The sequence below is a fragment of the Mesoplodon densirostris genome, chromosome 1 (assembly GCF_025265405.1).
Source record: "Mesoplodon densirostris isolate mMesDen1 chromosome 1, mMesDen1 primary haplotype, whole genome shotgun sequence".
Classification (NCBI taxonomy): domain Eukaryota; kingdom Metazoa; phylum Chordata; class Mammalia; order Artiodactyla; family Ziphiidae; genus Mesoplodon; species Mesoplodon densirostris.
The window spans coordinates 106737077-106755606 of record NC_082661.1 but is presented as its reverse complement, the minus strand read 5'-3'; the positions used below and the strand labels follow the sequence as shown (position 1 = coordinate 106755606).

The following is an 18530-nucleotide window of genomic DNA, read 5'->3' as shown; positions in this document are numbered from 1 at the left end:
ATAAGAGAGCAGGAAGCACGTGCCGTTGAGGAGCTCCCCGACCTGAGCTGCTCTCCTGGGCCACCCAGGCATCCCATGGGACACAGCGGAGAGCTCAAGGTTGGAGGCCTCGACCAGCAGGGCCCACCACCTTGGGCCACCAGTGTCCCCTGTACCTGGAGCACCTGCATGCTGACCCCCCTACAACCCCCAGGACCCTTCAACGAGGGTGCCCTGGAAATGGGCTTTCTGACCCCAGCTAGGAAATCAGAGGAAGATTCCCACATAGTCTGCCTCCCTTCTCTTATTCTGAGCAAAACATGCATATTAAAGCTGCCACTTCTAAGATGGCATCTCCCCAATTGTTACCAGAGCTTGAATATCAGGAAAAACAAAATATTCCAATCAAGAAAATATATAAACTCATAGTAACATTTTATTAAATAGTGTATCACTTCACTACAATAGATTTATCTTTATAAAACTAAGTAAGTTTCTTTTGTAGAAAAGATAACCCCAGGCCTGGCTCTCCCTTGCCAAGGTTTGAAGCTCCAGGCTGAGGCTGGGCACGGCTCCCGCCTGCCCCTCTGACCTTCATCTGTGGGCACCCCCAAGGACCACAAAGCTGGGCTTCTCGCTCCCAAATCCCTGGCTTTAGTGCAGCCTTGGGTGAGTTGGGCCAGCTGAGTCCATCTCCCCTGCTTAGAATGACCAGGTTTAGGTGGCTTAGGGCCCCTCCAACAGTCCCATCTGTCAGAGCTGTAACCAGGGACCTGGCACTTGCCTCCCTGCTCCCCTCCTGCACCAGCAGGAACTGTGAAGACGGCTGCCATTGTCTTGACTGCTGGGCACTTCCCTTCCTAAGTGGGTGGACCCTGCGGGGCTATGGCCAGCCCCGTGCTGAGTCCCAGCGAGCTTGTCATCCGGATGTAGGACGCTGCTGTGGAGCATGGTCTTCAACTCAGTGCCCTCACTAGCAGGAGTCTGAAACTTGGCCCTTTCCCTGGACTCGCAGGAGCGGCAGAAGGCACGTGGTTAGAGGCCCCTCCAAGGGGTGGGCAGCCCCCACAAGCACGCAGCTAAGAGAACGGCAGCTGAAAGCAGCCAGCCCCTGATGGGAAGCCCAGGGTATCCCTGGGCAGGGAGCAGGCAGGGGCCACCCCCCTGGAGTGGGCCCTTGGCTGCCCACAATCACCAGGAGACCCTGGGCAGCGCTTTCACCCTCCACCAATGAGCTCTGCGCCAGGTCCTCAGAGCAGCCTCCGTGGGGGGAGTGGAGGGTGCCGATGCCACAGGGCCAGCAGCCGGCTTGGGGACAGGAGCAGGATAGATTGCAATCTCGGGCAAATCCGAGTCTGTCGTGTAACTGACGAGCAGTTAAGGTTTATGTGCCCCATACGTTTAAGGCAAGTGGCTTAAGTTAGGGCCATTGGGGGCAGATGACGGGGTCTCCCAGAACACAGCTCAGGGGGCCCCAGAATGCTCTGGAGATGGACCCGACACCACGTTCTGCGTGCCCAGCATCTACACCCTAATCAGAAGCACGAAGAGTGGGGGAGACAGAGGTGCTGAGGACCCATCCCGCTGCCACAGACAGAACTTCAACAGAAAACTTCTTTTTAAAACCAAAACCCCAGCCCTACTGCAGCCTCAGCCCTTCTGCACCGGTGAGTTGCCACACCGGGATGAGCCACCCATGACAGCCCAAACCAGGGCCCAGAAGTCCAACTACTCCCCAAGGCAGTGGCGGGGTCCCTCTGGCGGGCTCAGCGCACAGCACACACGTCCAGGATGCAGAAGCGCGCACGGCAGGTGGGGCAGGGCACACGGCTGGCCAGCCAGGTGTCGGGGCGCTGCGGGTCCTGGCGGCTGGCGAACCACTTGCCCATGCAGGTGAGACACCACATGGGGCGGCAATAGCACTGCTGGCACTCGCCCTCGTCCGCCTCCTGGCAGGTCTTCACCAGCCTCACGCTGGCCCGGGTCTGCATGCAGCCGATGCACGCCTCCAGGTCCTGCAGGCGGCCCAGGCGGTCAGAGGGAGCCCTGCCAGGCCGCCCTGGGGGGCCCCCACCGCAGAAGACATGGTCCATGGGGGCCCAGCTGGGGAACCCGCCACCCCTGCCCAGCCCCACACCTGGCTGCTGGGGACCGAGTAGGCCGGGTTGACCTCCACCAGGGAGGCGAAGGTCTCCAGGAACAGGTCGCCCAAGCTCTGGTGGATGACCACGTTGGCCGCACTGCGGATGGGCGCCCGGAGCTTCTCACACAGCTCACCATACTCCGTGGAATTCAGCCTGCATGAGGTGTTTACTGCTGGGTGGGGACCACTGGGCGCATCTGCGGGGCAGGGCTGTGGTTCCCAGCGGGCCGGCAAGGACCCCGGGGGCGGGCAGAGAGGCCAAGGCTGCACCCCTGTGCCCAGGGCGCCCACGACCACACAGACGTGGCGGCTCAGGCACAGCCCAGCAGCCAGCAGAGAGGGCCCTGGGGCCGGAGCCCACAGACCCAAAGCTGCCCACTGGCCCCCAGCGACGTGGGAGGGCAGGAGGGTGGGAGGACTGTAGCTGAGAAACAGAGAGCCTAGCCCTCGTCAGGTTCAGGCCCAGGGTGTGTCCCAGGAGGGGCAGCGCAGGCCAGCCGCAGCCTGAACTAGACGGGAACACCCGGGCTCGGGCCCAGGCCTCAGACCCGAGGGAGCCACCGAGCCTCTGTGCTACACAGCGACCCCAAACATCCCCCGTGTGCTCCCCCCCGACATGCTGTGGAAGGCGGCTTGGAGCAGGGTGTGCAGAAAGGGGAAGTGGAGAGTACCTGAGGGGGGCCGGGGGGATGGGGGCGCTGAGGGAGGTGCACGCTGGAGGGGCGGCTGATAGGACCAGCTCCCACCATCATCACCTCCTGGAGCAACTCAAAGACCAGAACTTGGGCGCTGGCTGGCCACACCCACCCCAGCAACCCCAGCCTCACCCCCACCCAGCCGCAGGCCCGCCTACCGGATGTCGAAGGCCGGCACAGCAGGGTTGGCACTGGCCACGCGGATGGTAAGGAGCTGCACGGGCAGGTTCGAGTCTGGGGAGAGGTCGTGCTGCTGGGACTCTGTCACGGTCAGGTGCACGTCCTGCTGCTGGGCCACGCGCACACGGTACGTGGTCACCTTCATCACCCACGTGTCTGTCACGATCACACGGGCACCCAGCGCCCCCGTGGCAAACTTGTCGATCCGCCGGAACTCGGTATCCACGGAGGAAGCGACGGCCCGCCAGCCTGACTGCGGGAGGGCATAGTGGGCCAGGGTGCGGGCCAGTGGGTGGTGGGCCCACCGGTCCCGGGACCAGTAGTAGATCAGGGTACAGGCGATGGTGGGCAGTGTCAATGCCAGCAGGAGGAAGACCCGCCAGGTCTCCGGGGCCTGGCTGGGGGAGTAGAGCCGCTTTTCTGAGGCTGCGAAGCACATGCCCACGTAGTAGCCTAAAAGGGATGGGGCGAGCCTCAGCAGAGGTTGGGATTGCCACACTCATCCTCCTCAGGTGGTACCCACCAAGGTCCACAGTGCTGTCCCTGACCCTCCGGGGGCGGGGGGGCACACTTCCTTTAGTCCCCAGCCCTGGGCGTGGCCCTCTGCCCTAGTCGGCTCCCAGAGCAAGACCATGGTACCCCAAGGCAGGTGGGCCTTGCCCGCCTCTACAGCTGACTCACCTCAGTCCTTGCCCTGTCAGCAGAAAACATTTTTATCTTACTACTTTAGTTTTGTACAAATGACATATAACTACCAGAAATAAAACGAGAAAAACCTAGAAAAGCAAAAATAAATACAAGGATCTGGCGTCACCCAATGCAGAGCTTCCCACTGGCCCTCCTGGGGCCGGATCTTGGCCTCTGGACCCCACCTACTCTGAAGAGGCAGATCAGAGCAAGGGCCATCCCAGAACTGGGATGTCCTGCACCAGACAGTAAGCAAAGAATGACAGGAGCATGTCACAAGGACACAGGAGCCAGCTCCAGGGCTCCTGCTGGCCAGATGGGGGCCAATTTGCATGTCGAAATTAATGAAGCAGACAGTGACCTGCAGCACAGACTTGAAACTGCAAAAATAATAATAAATGTTGTTGATCAAGTTGATATGCTTTAAGTAACTCGTCGTGTGGAAATAAATAACACATCTCTAAAGATCCAAAAGTATTTCAAAACAAATGAAAAAAAACAGACTCCTTGTCTGACCACAAGGCCAGGCTCCACCCCATTTCCTCCTCGAGTGGCCCCCATAAGTCACTCAGCTCACCTTCCAGTTTCCCTGTCCATCACAGGATGGTGGTGGCCCAGCCCCCCACAGCCTGGTGGGAAGATGCAGTTAGAGGCTCCATAAAGCTGCAGAAATCCTCAGTTCCCAGGGCGGAAACCCAACACACGACCCTCAGGAGAACCCAAACTCCTCGTGTGGGAAGCCGGCTGACAGGCATCCCTGCCCCGCTGGGGGCTCAGCAGAGCTCCCAGCTCACCACATCGGCCCTGCCTCTATGCTGGCGTGGCTTCTCCTCTGCCGCCTTCCACACAAAGCAGGCAGCCCCCACGCACAGGCCAGCCTCAGCCCAGCCCGCTCCTGGCCACTTTCCACGCCCTGCTGCCAGCTGGAAACCCCTCCCTGTGTCCACCGAGCTGCATATGCTGCTGGCCACCGCCACCGCCCTCCCAGACCTACTTCTGACCCCAAGTCCTCAAGCGAACCCCACCTAGTACCCCATCCAACCAGCCAGCTTCCCAGAAGCCAGCTAGCACTTGGATCACAACCCAGTACAGCCCCTGACAACGTCTGAGCGTCCCCCGCCCCACACGCCTTCCCTGGCCTCTGCACCTGTGACACTCCCAACTGGCGTCACCGTCTGCCTGCCTTTCCCGCACCCACAGTCCAAGGACTGGGGCGGGTCACCCCTTTTTGCATCAGTTAACTCATGCCCCTCTCCTGGGAGCTACCCCCCATGTGACAGCTCACCACCCGCCCCAGTGAGCAAAGCACCCCTTCCCCCAGGGTTGAACCCGCCTTTCCGCCAGATACCTGCAAGAGGCAGCTGCCGCCAGCACCGTTCTCACCATTCCTAGGAACACACGGGTGCTTGGCCCGCAGCCGCGGCTCTCCCGCACGGGTGCCCTCCGCCGTCCCTTCCCCCTCTGGGGTCCCGGAGCTCGGTCTCGAGCGCCGCCCACGCCCGCCGAGCTCACCTAGCGGCAACAGCGAGTGGCACAGCAGCGTGGCGGCCGTGCGGCGCAGGTGGTAGGGCACGAAGGCGGCGTCCTCGCTGCCCAGCCAGCCCGACAGCAGGTTCTGCACCGTGAGCCCGGCCGAGTGGAACTCGGTGGGAGTGAACACGAAGCACACGGCGAACACCACGTAGGCCAGCGTGAAGGTGACCTCGGGGCTGTCCATCGCGCCGCCGTCGCCTCCGGGACGCCGTCCCAGCGAGGCTCGCTGCCCCAGCGAGAACAGGCCGCGGCGTCCGGGTCCGGAAGACGTGGGGCGCTCTGGGAAATGGAGTCCCCACCCTCAGGCCACTCGCGGGGCGCTCTGGGAAATGAAGTTCCCGCTCCCCTCGCTCGGCCAGAAGTTGTGAGCGGCCGCGACAGTCCTCGCGACGGTCTGGATGCTCCTCAGGACCCGCCTTGGTGGCGGTGCTGCACTTGGCCCCACTGCACAGCTGGGGAAACTGAGACTCGGGCGAGCGGCTCTCAGGCCCTGACCTTTCCACGCGGCCCAGGCGCGTCTGCAGCAGAGCCCGAGATTCCCGGGCGACGGCGGGCCCCGCAGTCACTGCCCGCCCGCGAACGGCCTTTCCCCTACGCCCGCCTGGCGAGCTGCGGTTACCGAGAATTCTGGCGTCCTCCGCGCCCAGCGTGCCGTCACCCCGGAAGCGGAACCTCCTCGTGGGCGTGACCTGTGACTCGATCTCCCATTGGCTGGCGGCGCCCGTTCGTCCCGCCCCAGCCACGCGCTGATTGGCCACGCGCGCCAACCGTCGGTATTTGAATCGGCGGCGGGCAGAGGGGCTCCCGGACTCCTCGCCTCCCGCTCCCTCGGTTCCGCGCGGCGGCCGACAGGTAAGGCGGCGGTGGGGTCCGGGCTCGGGGCTCCGGTCCCGCCTCTGGCCTGGCCTCGGGTCTCTGCCTGCCGTGCTGGCGGCCACCCTGGACGTGGGCCTACGACCCCTCCGGCTAGTCCCGCGGCTCCACCCTGCCCGCCGTCTGGGCCCCTCCTCGGGGTCCCCTCTCGCCTGCCTTAGTCCCGCCCGCCCGGGCGCAAACGGAAGCGGAGCCGATGGGCTCCCGCCCCTGCCTCCCGAGACGCCTGGTGGCTCCTATGTCGCCCTCCAGGAGGCCCCTCCGGCCCGCTGCGCCGGCCTCTCCTCTCCCTATCCCGGCAACCTCGTCCAGCCGCAAACCACCCGTGGCTGTGACCTGCAGAGACACGTCTCCGGCTCTGAATACCCGCGGGCTTGCAGCTCTGCGCCTAAGGCTGGCCTCCTAATTCCGGCCCCTCCTCTGGGCGCAGCCCCACCTGAGAGCCTTCACCAACTCCTGCAGGACCTGACTCTTGACGCATCTGCTGTGGAAACCTGGGCTCCACGCTCCCCGCCCCGCTGATTCCGGAGAACCCGCTCGCCCCGGGCCACCAGCCCTCCCCCCCGCCTGGTCCGGCTCCCTCTGCTCAGGAGCCCCCTCCGCGGCCCCATCATTATAGAAGCCAAACCCCTAAAGGCTGCTGTCATTGTTCTCCCACCTTCCCCAGGCGAAGGGGGTCTTCCGGCAAGATGTCTCCCTTCTGTGTTCTCCAGCCATCCAGCCCCCTTCCCCGTTTTACCCCGTTGCTCAGGCCAAACCTAATAGTGACCCTTGGCTTAGGCTTATCTTTCCCGCCTCTACACGGCAGGTGCGGGCTGCTGCCGAGCCAGGGCAGACCACTCCACCCTGGCCCAGTGCCAGAGCTCTGGCCGCCCCCTTCCCTCCGAGCCCTCCCTGTCCACACGCAGCGCCCTACCTCCGCGCCCTTCAAGGTGGCTTGTCACCCTGACCTCCCACGCTGAGCTCACCTCTTTTCAGGCCACCCTCTCTCTCCCTGCCCCAGCCACCTGGCCTCTTCCAGCCACAGTCCCCAAGGCCCCCACTGCCAGCAAGGACCTGTAGTGCCCCCGGGCAGGTCAATGCCCAGTGCTCTGGTGTCTCCGAAGTTGGGAACGCCACGGTGTTGACCATTATGAGGGCTTCGGAACGAGGAATGGGATTGTTCTAGAACCTCCTGGGCCCCACTGGAGGCCCCTGCTGCAGAAGCTCCTCGACTCCCCCCAAGTGACTCTGCACCTGCTGCTTGTTACTTCCTCTAGCTCCTCCTCTGAGCCTCGGCCCTCCTGACGCCCTAGTCCAGTCCCTGTTTCCCAGCCCCGTGGGTGGAGAGCAAGCTGCTGTGCCCTTCTGCTTTCTTTTTTTTAAAATTCTCTTTCTTTTTCCTCCTCCTCTCTTTTTATTTTTTTGAAATAGTATCTTATTGCATTACTTATTCATTTTTCATTTATTTACCTTGGCTGTGCTGGGTCTTAGTTGCGGCATGCGGGCTCCTTAGTTGCAGCATGCAAACTCTTAGTTGCAGCTTGCATGCGGGATCTAGTTCCCTGACCAGGTATCGAACCCAGGCCCCCTGCATTGAGAGCGCAGAGTCTTACCACTGGACCACCAGGGAAGTCCCCCTCCTGCTTTTGTTGTCCACTAACTTGGCAGCTGCTCCGCCTCTGATGCTGAGGCCTATGGGGAGGCCCAGGCTTCCTCTGCCCCTCGCAGCTTTGCCACAGATCAGCCCTTATCTGTCTCCCAACTTTTACCCACAAAGTTCGAGTTATTTCTAGCACTTGGGTCTTCCTTCTTGCCCTGTGGGCTGAAAGCCCCTCTAGCTCTTGCTCCTGGGAGGTGGCAGCTCCCCCAGAACAGGATGGGGACTGCCTGGCAGAGGGCACACTGCCTGAGGTGTGACCCACCTGTGCAGGAAGGCGGACGTCCTCCTTGCAGCACTGTGGAGTCAGCTGTCACTTTCACATATGTGCATCCAGACAACGTGGTGTCACTGCCCTACTCCTGACACAAAACTATCTGCCTTTCAGAATGAGTCTGCACATCTTCAGTGACGAAAATGTCACTGGTGACAAAAGTACAGAAAACTGCGACTTCCTGTTTTCACCACCGGAACTTACCAGAAGATCATCTGTTCTCTGTCTGTCACAGAAAGAAAATGTACCACCTAAGAGCACAGCCAAAGCTATGAAGGTAAGCATGTCTTGCCTCTGCGTACTATCTACCGTGCGTCACACATGAGGTCACCTGCTTTCCCGGTGACTTACTGAGCTGGCAGGGCAGGGCATGTTGCTGCCAGCCTGGTGCTTAAACACTTGAATTATTGAACAGGTGCTCTCCTCCCTCCCCAACAGGTTACTTTTCAGACACCTCTGCGGGATCCACAGACACACAGAATTTTAAGTCCCAGCACGGGCAGCAAGCTTGAAGCTTGTTTTGCTCTGGGCGACACCATTGGATTAGAAAACTGTCATCAAGTCTGGACCCAGAAAGAGAAGTAAGTGTTGGCACTGTTTGATGTACTACAATTTGTAACCTCTCCGATGGACTTGGCAGAGAAAGTCTGTTTTACCCGCCACATCCTGTTGGGCTCCTCCTGGTCTCCGCTCTGGGTCTGTGTAGTGTGCGGCCCAGAGCACCGCCGAAGTCGTTTGTTGTTGGAAAAGTGAATAATAAAACAGGAAGTTTAAACTTCACATTCTGTTCCTCTGTTGTGCTCTTGCCAACATATTGGCCTTGGTTTTGTTTCTCTAACTTCGTGAAATGTCCTGGCTGAATCTCCAAGGAGGGACGCTCTGTGGTTTTGCTTCTTTTTTAACATTCCACTGGGGTCTCCTGCTTGCAGGTCTGTCTCCTCTCCTCAGCAGCAAGCCCTGGAGAAAGCTTACAGATAGCTCTTACTGCTAAAGGCAGAGGAACCCGTCTGTTGTGTAATCTGACCAGAACACGTGTGGCCTGACGAATCAGATTTGAAACACTTGACTTTAACCAGCAGAAGCTTCTTTGCAGCCTCGCCTGGCATTAGGTGGTTGGCTTGCGTGAGGTGGTCGACAATGTGAATGCCAAGGCTTTTCCTGCCTCTGTCTGGAGACGAGGACCCTGGCGGTGGCTCTTCACCCCCAGATGAGGCTGAATTAACCCGTCTGGCGCCCCCAGGGACCCTCTGCATCCAGAGTGGGAAGGGGCCTCACTGGCACATTCTGTTCTGACTTTTGCTGACTTAAACTGTTTAAAACTTGCTTTTACTTTTAAACGGATTTCAGATGTGCGGAGAAAGGTATAAAAGCAAAAGGTCACTAACATACCCTTCACCTCGCTCCAGTGAAATGTCCTTGGGCAGGGTATCTCCCCATGGCTGGAAACTCCTCAAACCGGAATCTCCCCCTCTCCCCAGGTTTCCTTGCTATTTTTCAACTTCAATTTTTTAGTTTTCATTTTGAGATTCAGCTGAATGAGATTAGAGTGACTCAAATACTGTTCTTTTGTAACAATCCCCAGGAGGGAAGGGAAACCCAGCTGTTCGGACGCTGCCTCCTGGCACCCGGGTCTGAGCTGCTCCAGCCACAGAGCAGGGGCGTGGAGGGGCCAGGAGGACCCGGGAGCTGGGCCCTGCTCCTTGTGAAGGCAGCGTCCTTGACCTGGCCTTTCTCTCTCCAGCGGGAGGCCTGACCCTGGTGTGCCCTGACTGTCCCTGGCCGCATAGCTGGTGGTCCCCAACCAAAAGGGGAAAATAGGCCGGCATGGAGGACCTCAACCTTGGCTGTTGTCAGTCAGGTTTCTCCTCTCTCTCAGTCACCTGTGTCTCTAGGTGGCCCGCCAGCATTGACTTGTGGGAATGTACTTGTGAAGGTTAATCTTGAGGAGAGGGTTGACCAAATGCTCTTCTTTTTCCTGTATTTAGCTAATGTTTTCACGTGGACTAAAATCTAACTAATTAGTTCCTTAGTGTTAACTAAGTCTTTCTAAAAAGCCAACAGTTCACCAAGGAAACAGACACTAGAACGACCAATGGAATTCTCCAGAAACCAGCAGTGGCCGATGCCAACCCCCCTTCTGAGGACGTGAGACCAGCCTCTGACGACAGGCATCGCAGCGGGCCCTCCTTGGCTCCCCAGGCCTGCCTGGATCCTGCAAGCTCTTCCCAGATGCCCGAAAGTGTTGAAAACCCAGAGGCATCTCCAGGACAAACGTCGGGCAGCCCTGAACCCACCCAGGAAGAACATGTCCATCCTCATTCCTTAGAGGAAAGTGCTACCTCTACCTCCACAATTCTAGAAGACCCTCCCGGGATGGCATCCCAGGACAGAAGAGAGGACCCGCTGAGAGCCACAGGAGAAAACTCGAGCGGGGTCCCTGCTCCCTCTGCCGGGGCCGCTTCGGCTCCTTGTACCCACCCCGGAGGAGCCTGTGGAGCAGAGCCCCTCGTGGACCTGCCTAGCGAGGCCCCGGCGGGCTCCGAGGTCACTGCCAGCCACGAGGACACCGCCCCAGCTGGCCCCGTGGAGGCTGGAGGCGCCACATTCCCCAGTCCTCAGAGGGAGGAGGCCGAAGGCCAAACGGCCGACTCTTTGAGGAGTGAGCCCATAAGGCTGGAATTTGACTTCTCTGATGCCACCAGCAAAAGGCCACCCCCACTGAGGAAACGAGGGAAGACCCTGGCTCTCAGGCCTCCCTCGAGGAGACCAGAGGCGAGGCAGGAAAAGGAGGAAAAGGCCCTTATGAAGGCGGGCGAGGGTCCCTATCCCCCTCCCCACGGGTCCAACAGCCCGGACCGGAACAAGCTGGATGACCCAGACTGTAACCCCACCAGAGGTGATGGAGAGCCCCAGCCCCCAGAGCACCCCAAGTGTGGGCCGGCCACAGAGGCCTCGTCTCCAAGCCGGTGAGCACGGGGTGGCAGTGGTAGACGCAAGACCAGAGATGCCACCTGCAGCCCTGAGCAGGGGCCCCCGGGCAGCTGCCACAGCTCTTGGGGAATAGCGGGGAGGGGGTGCCCACGCTGTCTGAGATGAGTTCCCTGTGACGCATCCGGAAGGTCTAGCAAGATACCTAGCCTAGAGCCCCAGGATTCCTGCAGCGCAGCTCAGGGGAGCCGTCTCCCGGTGTGAGCCCCGCCTCAGGCCTGTCCCCACTCCCTGGGGACGCCGCTCAGTGGCCGAGGGTGTGCCCAGCCGTCCAGCCCCGGCTTCTGTTGCAGTTTCCTGGTAAAAAGGATAAATGGATCCTTGTGGTTTTCTTTTTCTTGAGTTGAAATGACCTCAGAGTGCCTTGTCCGCTTCTGAGGAGCGATGCTTTTGCAGGTGGGGTCGGGATGGCTTTGCGGGGCCACCTGGCTGGGCCTCGAGCCTGGCTCCTGGGGGAGGGCCGATGGCAGCTCGGTGCGGGACGGGGGGAGGCGTGGGGCGCGGGCCCTGCTGACCCCATCTCTTTAGGCAGGTGATCTTGGCCTCGGCGGATGACACACTGGGGGCGCAGACCTCGGCAGGGACCTCAGAAGTGGCGGGCGAGGTACGGGTGTGGGCGGGCGGCCTCATGCTGTTGCCACATCTGCGGATCGTCACGGGGCAGAGGCAGGCCGGTGGTGCCCAGGGCTGGGGGGTGGGACACGCTACTTCCCCCGCTCCCCCCACATCCCCTCGTCTTGACGAGCCCCTGCAGTGACCCTGACCTCCCTTCCAGGAGGGGACCACAGACGCTTCGGGGGCATCGGCTCCCACCAGCAGCCCGGGCAGCAAGCCGCCGACCGTGCCCACTGACCCCACACCCCCGACCCCCCGGGGGCCGGAGCCCGGCCTGGACCTGAGCGGAGAGCACTTCTGGGACCCCGCCAAGGGTACGTCGTTCACCCGTCCTTGAGGCCAGGGTGTTAGAACCGTGTTCCGTGGCGCCCGCAGGCAGTCATCCTGCGGGCAACCCCGTCCCCTGACTTTAGTGACTCACATGGAAACTTCTGGTTTATCAAACGATGGACATCTTCAGGAGAACAGAACTAATATCTGTGATATTAAAAAAAAAAAATTTTAGGCCAACTTAGAAAAACAGGCAGCAGACCTAACTGACCCAGGCGGTACAAATACAGACACAGGAGGCAGTGGGAACTCGCTGAATCGAAGTGCTGTATGAAACGAGACCCTGTAGAGATAAAAGGAGAAGCCCTGCCCGTCCACGCACCCGGGATGAGGGGGTGGAAGAGTCGCGGGTCTGAGCTGCCTTCAGTGAGGACTTCCAACTGAGGCGCTTTACAGGACAGGAGGCAGCTCGCCAGGATCTCAGTTTTGGTTACTTAAAACCCCCAGGCCTAGAGAAGGCAGGAGAGGAGTGTAGGGTTTCTGTGTGGCAGGGCCATTGTGGGGTCCTCCCCGTGCGGGCGGGACCAGGAACCATGGATCAGCTCCACTGGGGCAGCCAGCTCCCTGGCCAGGGACCCTGGAGACACGTGACTCTGGGTTTGTGTCCTGTGACGTTTCCAAGTCCCTCATGTCACATTATGTGAGGACTTCCTTTTATGGCTGAGTAACATCCCCCGTGTGGATAGACCGCATCTTGTTTCTTCTTTTACCAGTTGATTTCCACTCTTTGGCTCATATGAACGAGGCTGCTGGGAACACTCACGTTCACGTTTTGTGTGAGCGTACGTTTCCCATCTCTTTGGGGCAGACGTAACCTGAAGGGGACGTGGTAACACTGTGTAACTGAGGAGCCGTCCAGCTGTTCCCCACGGGGTCTGCACCCTCTACTCTGCCCCCGCATCGTTTGAGGGTCCAGGTCTGCACCCCACTGTCCCGGTGGGTGTGCAGTGCAGTCTCGGCGTGTTTTGGTCTGTTTCCCTGCTGACTGACATTGACCTTTCATGTCTCTTCTTTGGAGAAGCATCTGCTCGGATACTTTGCCTTTTTTTAAATTGAGTTTTTTTTTATTGAGTTGTAAAGATTTCTTGTATAATCTAGGTAAGAATTCTTCTTTGGGTACATGATTCACAAAAATTCCCTCTTTCTTTCTTTCTTTGGCTCATTGGGTCTTAGTTGCGGTACTCGGGATCTTCATTGGGGCACCCGGGCTCTGTAGTTGTGGCATGCAGGCTTAGTTGCTCCGTGGCATGTGGGATCCTAGTTCCCCAACCAGGGATCGAACCCATGTCTGCTGCATTTGAAGGCAGATTCTTAACCACTGGACCACCAGGGAAGTCCCTCTCTTCACTTTCTCGGTGGTGTCCTTGGAGGCACAAATGTTAACTTTCCAGCCCAATCTATTCTATTGCTGCTTGTGCTTTTGGTGTCAATTCTAAGAAATCATTGCCAAATCCAATGTCATGGAGATTTGCCCTCACGTTTCCTTCTAAGAATTTTATGGTTTTAGCTCGTATATTTAGGCCCTTGATCCATTTTGAGTTAATTTTTGTCTATGGTGTGAGTTACCCTTAGGTTTTTTAAGCAAAGGTCATATTATCAGAAATTAAAGGACTTTTTCAGGGTGGTTCTACACAGTGGTTCTCAACCGGGGCGATTTGGACCCCAGGGGACGCTTTTGGTTGTCACGCCCCCGGGGTGCTGTCAACACCCTGCGGGACACGGCACGGCCCCACGGAACCATCCAGCCCCAAGCGTCCTGAGCCTGAGGACAGCGACCCTACTCTATAGCAAAGGGCCGTCAGTCAAGGGTGGATGGGGAGGGGTGCCGCTCCACGTGCACAGCCCAAGTGCTGGTGGCGGGGTGCCAAGCTGGCCTCGGTTTCCCCTGAGCACCCGGGCCTGTGGCAAGGGGGCGGCCCGTGGGATGCGGCTGGCAGCTGGCGCCTCCCTTTCAGTTCTAGGCACAGGCGCCGAGGTGGATTACCTGGAGCAGTTCGGGGCATCCTCGGTAAGTCCCCGGGCGCCTTCGCGGCGGCCTCTCCTCAAGTGCAAGTCTCAAAAAGGGCTCTTTCTAGAACAGCCCCGGGCCGCGATTCCTCAACCGCGAGCCGTGTCCGTGTCTGACAGGACGTGGTGGGCGGCCTGGCTGCTTCTGTGGCTCTTCCCCGCAGGCCACTTGGGTCAAGGTGGCTCCCAGGCAGGACGTGGGGCAGGGCGTGGAGGCTGTCGTGGCGGGGGCACCGGTGACCCTGCTTCCTCCCATGCAGTTTAAGGAGTCGGCCCTGAGGAAGCAGTCCTTGTACCTTAAGTTTGACCCACTCCTGCAGGACAGCCCCCGGGCGCCGGCACCTGTGGCCCCGGAGCCCAGCAGGTGCGCTGGGGTGGGCGGGAATCCAATCCACGCGGGTCATGTGACGATGGGAGCGCCCAGCCGCAGGGAGGGGGGCAGAGACAGTGGCCGGGCCCCAGCTGCCCTGGCCGAGCTCGTAAACAAGTTTGTAAGCGGGTCTGTGCTCTTCTGTGCCCTTGCGGCCCCTCCAGCATCAGAGGTGGGCAGCCTGATGGGCCGCATGGCCCACGTGTCCCGAACATTGACCCCGTGGCCCGGGGGAGAGTCTGGGCCGACCCCTACACGCAGAGAGCATGCATGTTCTCTTCTGGTCTCAGTGCACGGGGCACAGACGCGCATTCCTCGGGAAGCCCCCCGGAGGCCCAGCTGCTGGACCTGGACTTCGCAGGAGCCCCAGACATTCCTGTAAGTGGTTCGTCCCCTCTGTGGTTTTAAGAGGCACCTGTTCGAAGGGCCCAGCTTTCACGTGCTGTGGATCTGAAGGCTTAAGGGGTCCGTTGGGCCGAGGGGGGCCACGCTATGCTATCTGGGGGGCCGACGGGGCAGAGAGGAGTGCCAGGGGAGCTTGTAGCCCAGCCGGTCTCTGTCGCCCTGCAGACACTCGGCCCAGCTCCTTGTGACCTCGGACCCAGGGCTCCGCTGCTGCCCGTGGGGCCCATTGTGGACGTGCTGCAGTACAGCCAGAAGGACCTGGACACTGCGGTGAGGGCGAGGGGTGGGGAGGGGAGGTGCCCAGCGAGCGACCCCCACTTGCTGGCTGCAGCCTTGGGGGTGGCGCCTGAAGGCTGCTCTGAAGAACCTCGGGGAGCTGGGGGTGGCAGCTCTGTGCGCTGGCCTTGCTCCCACCGTGCAGGCAGGATCGCAGGCATCCACTCACCGACCCCCGAGCCCGGCGCCCAGGCAGCTGAGTGTCCTGCGTCTCCACCCAGTGTCTCTTGCAGAACCTGTTCGCAAGCGAGGGTCTGGGTGTCCACTCTGAGCTGCCCAGAGGGTAGCAGCCCCCGAGTCCCCTTGCTGCCTTGGTGATGCCCTGGGTGGTGTCCGGCTGTCCCCCTCTCAGGGAGGCCTGTGCGCCAGGCCGCGCTGGGCCCAGCGGCTCCCGGCACCCGCCCGCCGTCTTCGGGCGGTGTCCTCTCTGTCGCGGGGCTCTCCCCCACCCCGCCTGTGTCGGGAGGTGTCCCACCTGCGCACCCACCGCACGCCGACCCCCCAGCACTGTGATGTCTGCTGAGTGGGGCAGGAGACCCCAGCACGGGAGGACACTGGTGCCAACTCGGGTGTGTGGTCTGCACAGGTTGGGGCGACGCAGAAGGAGAACGAGGCACTTAGGGGCAGGTGCACGGCGCTGCAGGAGAAGATCCTGGAGATGGGGTGAGTCTGCATGCTGGCTGCCAAGGACCTCTCAACGCACGCTCGGGGCTCATGGCATCTGCTCTCCTCCCACAGGAAAATCATGGATGGGTTTGAGGGGACCGTGTACCAGGCGATGGGTGAGTGCCAGGCGCCCACGGGCCCCTGGGCTGGGGCAGCTGGCAGTCAGGGAGGCTGCGGGGCACCGGGCCCCGGGTGCTTATCAGCCCTCAGGTTGGCCGGGCCCCGAGTTGGCATCCGGGGCCGTGGCGGCGAACAGACTGGGTCCCTTCACTGGGCGCTGCGCCCGCAGTCTGACCCCTGCCCTGGGGGCCGCGCGTCCAGCTGCAGTCTCTGTGGGTGCTGGGCACCGGGTGTGTCCAGGCTGGGGCTGGGGCTGGAGGCCCTGAACGTGGGGTAGGTGTGGCCTGGGCTCTTCAGTCAGGCCCTGGGTTCGTTGTCCGCTGCCTCGGCTTCCGGGTGGAGCTGGTGTTGAGGAAACAGCTGTTTTCTGGGCACTTGGGACCCCCAGGCCCTGCCTTGGAAGGTCCTGAGAGGAGGGGGGCTGGTCAGCGCCCCAGGGGGACCCCCTGACGCTGGTCATCTGTGGCGCCACCTGCTGGCCGCCCACTGATCCCGAGTGCTGGTCTTCCTTGAAGAGGAGGTTCAGAAACAGAAGGAACTTGCCAAAGCCGAGATCCAGAAGGTTCTGAGGGAGAAGGACCAGCTGACTGCAGACCTGCTCTCCACAGAGAAGTCGTTCTCTGACCTCTTCAAGCGGTTTGAGAAACAGAAGGAAGTGATCGAAGGCTACCGCACGGTGGGTGCCCGGCCGGCGAGAGGCCCCGGGGACGGCAGGGTCGGCATTGTTGCCAGTGGGGCAGCGTGGCAAGCAGTGACGGGGAGAGGCTGGGGGCCCTGCAGGAAGAGGGGGTGAGCTGAGCCTTGGTGTTGAGTCTGGGAAGAGAGGAGAGGCCCCCCCGGGGGTGTGGGCCCCAGGCTCCAGCCCTCCTCCTACCTGCACTCTCAGCTCTCGGCTTTGTCGCCTACTGCGGACAGGAGTGCCCGCGAGGCTGTCCCTGTGTGGCCTGCACAGAGACTGCTGCGTCCAGGTGTTCCCTGCCGCTGCTGTCTCCCTCCTGGGGCAGCAGGAGACCCGGCCCCCAAAGCACAGGGCTGGGGGGCAGGAGGGCAGGGGCTGTTCCGTGGACCTGGGGCCCGGCCTGCTTTCCCCTGAGGTGCCTGGACATAGGCACGGGGACTGAGCAGGAGGGCTCTGTGTGCCAGGCAGGGTCGCCTCGGGGGCGGGGGCTCAGGCCCCGCATCCGGAGGCCTCCTCAACTGCGGGATGAGGAGGCCTGGGGCTGTGTGAGTGCTGGCCGTCTCAGGAAGGAAACGGGAAGAGCTCTTCCCCTGTAGCCTGGCCCACTGCTGCTTCACGAATGACCCAGAGAGCCTGGGCCCTTAGCTCAGGGCTCAGCGTCTGCTCTTCCTTCCAGAATGAAGAGTCGCTGAAGAAGTGTGTTGAGGATTACATAGGGAGGATCGAGAAGGAGGGCCAGAGGTACCAGGCGCTGAAGGCCCATGCGGAGGAGAAGCTCCAGCTGTGAGTGTCGGGGCTCGGCAGGTGGGAGGGTGCAGGAGGCTCCCTCGGGAGGGGTCTGGTTCCCCGTGGGCTCAGCCCAGCCCCTCTGCTGCTCCAGGGCGAACGAGGAGATCACCCAGGTCCGGAGCAAGGCCCAAGCGGAGGCCCTGGCGCTGCAGGCAGTCCTGAGGAAGGAGCAGATGCGTGTCCACTCGCTGGAGAAGGTCGTCGAGCAGAAGGTGGGCACAGGGGACCCACGGGTCCAGGCGGAGTGGGGCAAGAGAAGCCCTCCTGGTTCTAGAAGCTCTGGGCCTGCTCCCAGCTCCGAGCCCTGGGAGAAATCTAGGGATTTGATTTTCCTCCTTCAGACTAAAGAAAACGATGAACTGACCAGGATCTGTGACGACCTCATTTCCAAGATGGAGAAAATCTGATGTGGCAGCTCTGACCTGTGCCGTCTTCCCCCCGTCTGTCTGTGTGTCTGTCTGTATGTCTGTCTGTCTGCGTTTTTCTTCTCTGTTAACCTCAACTCGTTTTTAAACTAGGTTGCTTTAGGAAGAATAAATAAAGTTTCCCTTAAGTCCAAGCAATAGAGCTCTCCTGGTCTTCGTTAAAGGGACAGTTTCCGGCTGAACCGACCACAGCTGCTGTCCCCTCTGTGCCTTTGGCCCTTCCCTGCCCCGCACCTCACAGCTGCCCGAGGGGTAGGTGGGTGGCTGGGCGGGCGGGCAGCCCCTCCCGGGGGTCAGCCGAGTGGCCTCTGGCCCCACCCCATCTGCCTGGTCGGCTCTGTGGTTAGGGGTGGAGGCTGTGTCTCTGCCTCGGCCACAGATCAGAATCCAGACAGACTCAAGTCTTCGAGTAAGAAAGCAAACCAAGGCAGCCACGGCGGCAGTTGGCTTTGTGTCACCTGGCAAGGCCGCAGCCCCTGGTAGTCTTAACACTCACCGAGGTGTTGCAGGGTGTTTGTAGCCGTGCCGAGTTCACGCCTGCCGTGGTAGCACCAAGCTGTCCTCAGCGGTGTGGAGGCCTCCTCCAGCCCACGAGAGAGGAGGGGTCCATCTCAGGACCAGCAGCTCCCGCCTGGGTTTCCAGCCTGCCGGGCTGCCCCCCAGTAGGACCCCACAGTCTCCTGAGAGAGACCAGAGAAGACAGAGGGGGTGAAATATTCGAGGGCAGATGGGTCTCCTCTGGCTGTCTCTGGAGAACCCTCCCTGGACAGAGATTCGAAGCTCCTGACAAAAGCTCTGCCTCCAAAGGCTCAGAGGTAAGAACGTCTCAAAGGGGGGGGTCTGAGTCTACACCCCCA

General features: G+C 60.8%; 2 protein-coding genes across 2 annotated transcripts; one reads left to right on the top strand and one right to left on the bottom strand.

Annotated features, from left to right (window-relative positions):
- Window positions 1–397: 397 nt before the first annotated feature.
- TMEM129 (transmembrane protein 129, E3 ubiquitin ligase) lies at window positions 398–5896 on the bottom strand. The gene is made up of 4 exons (XM_060107169.1): window positions 5197–5896; window positions 2976–3450; window positions 2117–2276; window positions 398–1994 (listed from the first exon to the last, which is right to left on the bottom strand). Exons 1-4 carry the CDS (start codon window positions 5399–5401, stop codon window positions 1746–1748), a joined length of 1089 nt encoding a protein of 362 aa, XP_059963152.1. The 5' UTR covers window positions 5402–5896; the 3' UTR covers window positions 398–1745.
- On the top strand, window positions 5574–17807 carry TACC3 (transforming acidic coiled-coil containing protein 3). Its single transcript, XM_060107156.1, has 16 exons — window positions 5574–6069; window positions 8118–8280; window positions 8442–8584; window positions 10058–10969; window positions 11520–11595; window positions 11767–11920; window positions 13892–13944; window positions 14204–14307; window positions 14604–14691; window positions 14884–14988; window positions 15581–15657; window positions 15733–15776; window positions 16296–16456; window positions 17136–17242; window positions 17340–17460; window positions 17590–17807. The coding sequence occupies exons 2-16, from the start codon at window positions 8119–8121 to the stop codon at window positions 17653–17655; spliced, it is 2373 nt and encodes a 790-aa protein (XP_059963139.1). The 5' UTR covers window positions 5574–6069; window position 8118; the 3' UTR covers window positions 17656–17807.
- Window positions 17808–18530: the final 723 nt, after the last annotated feature.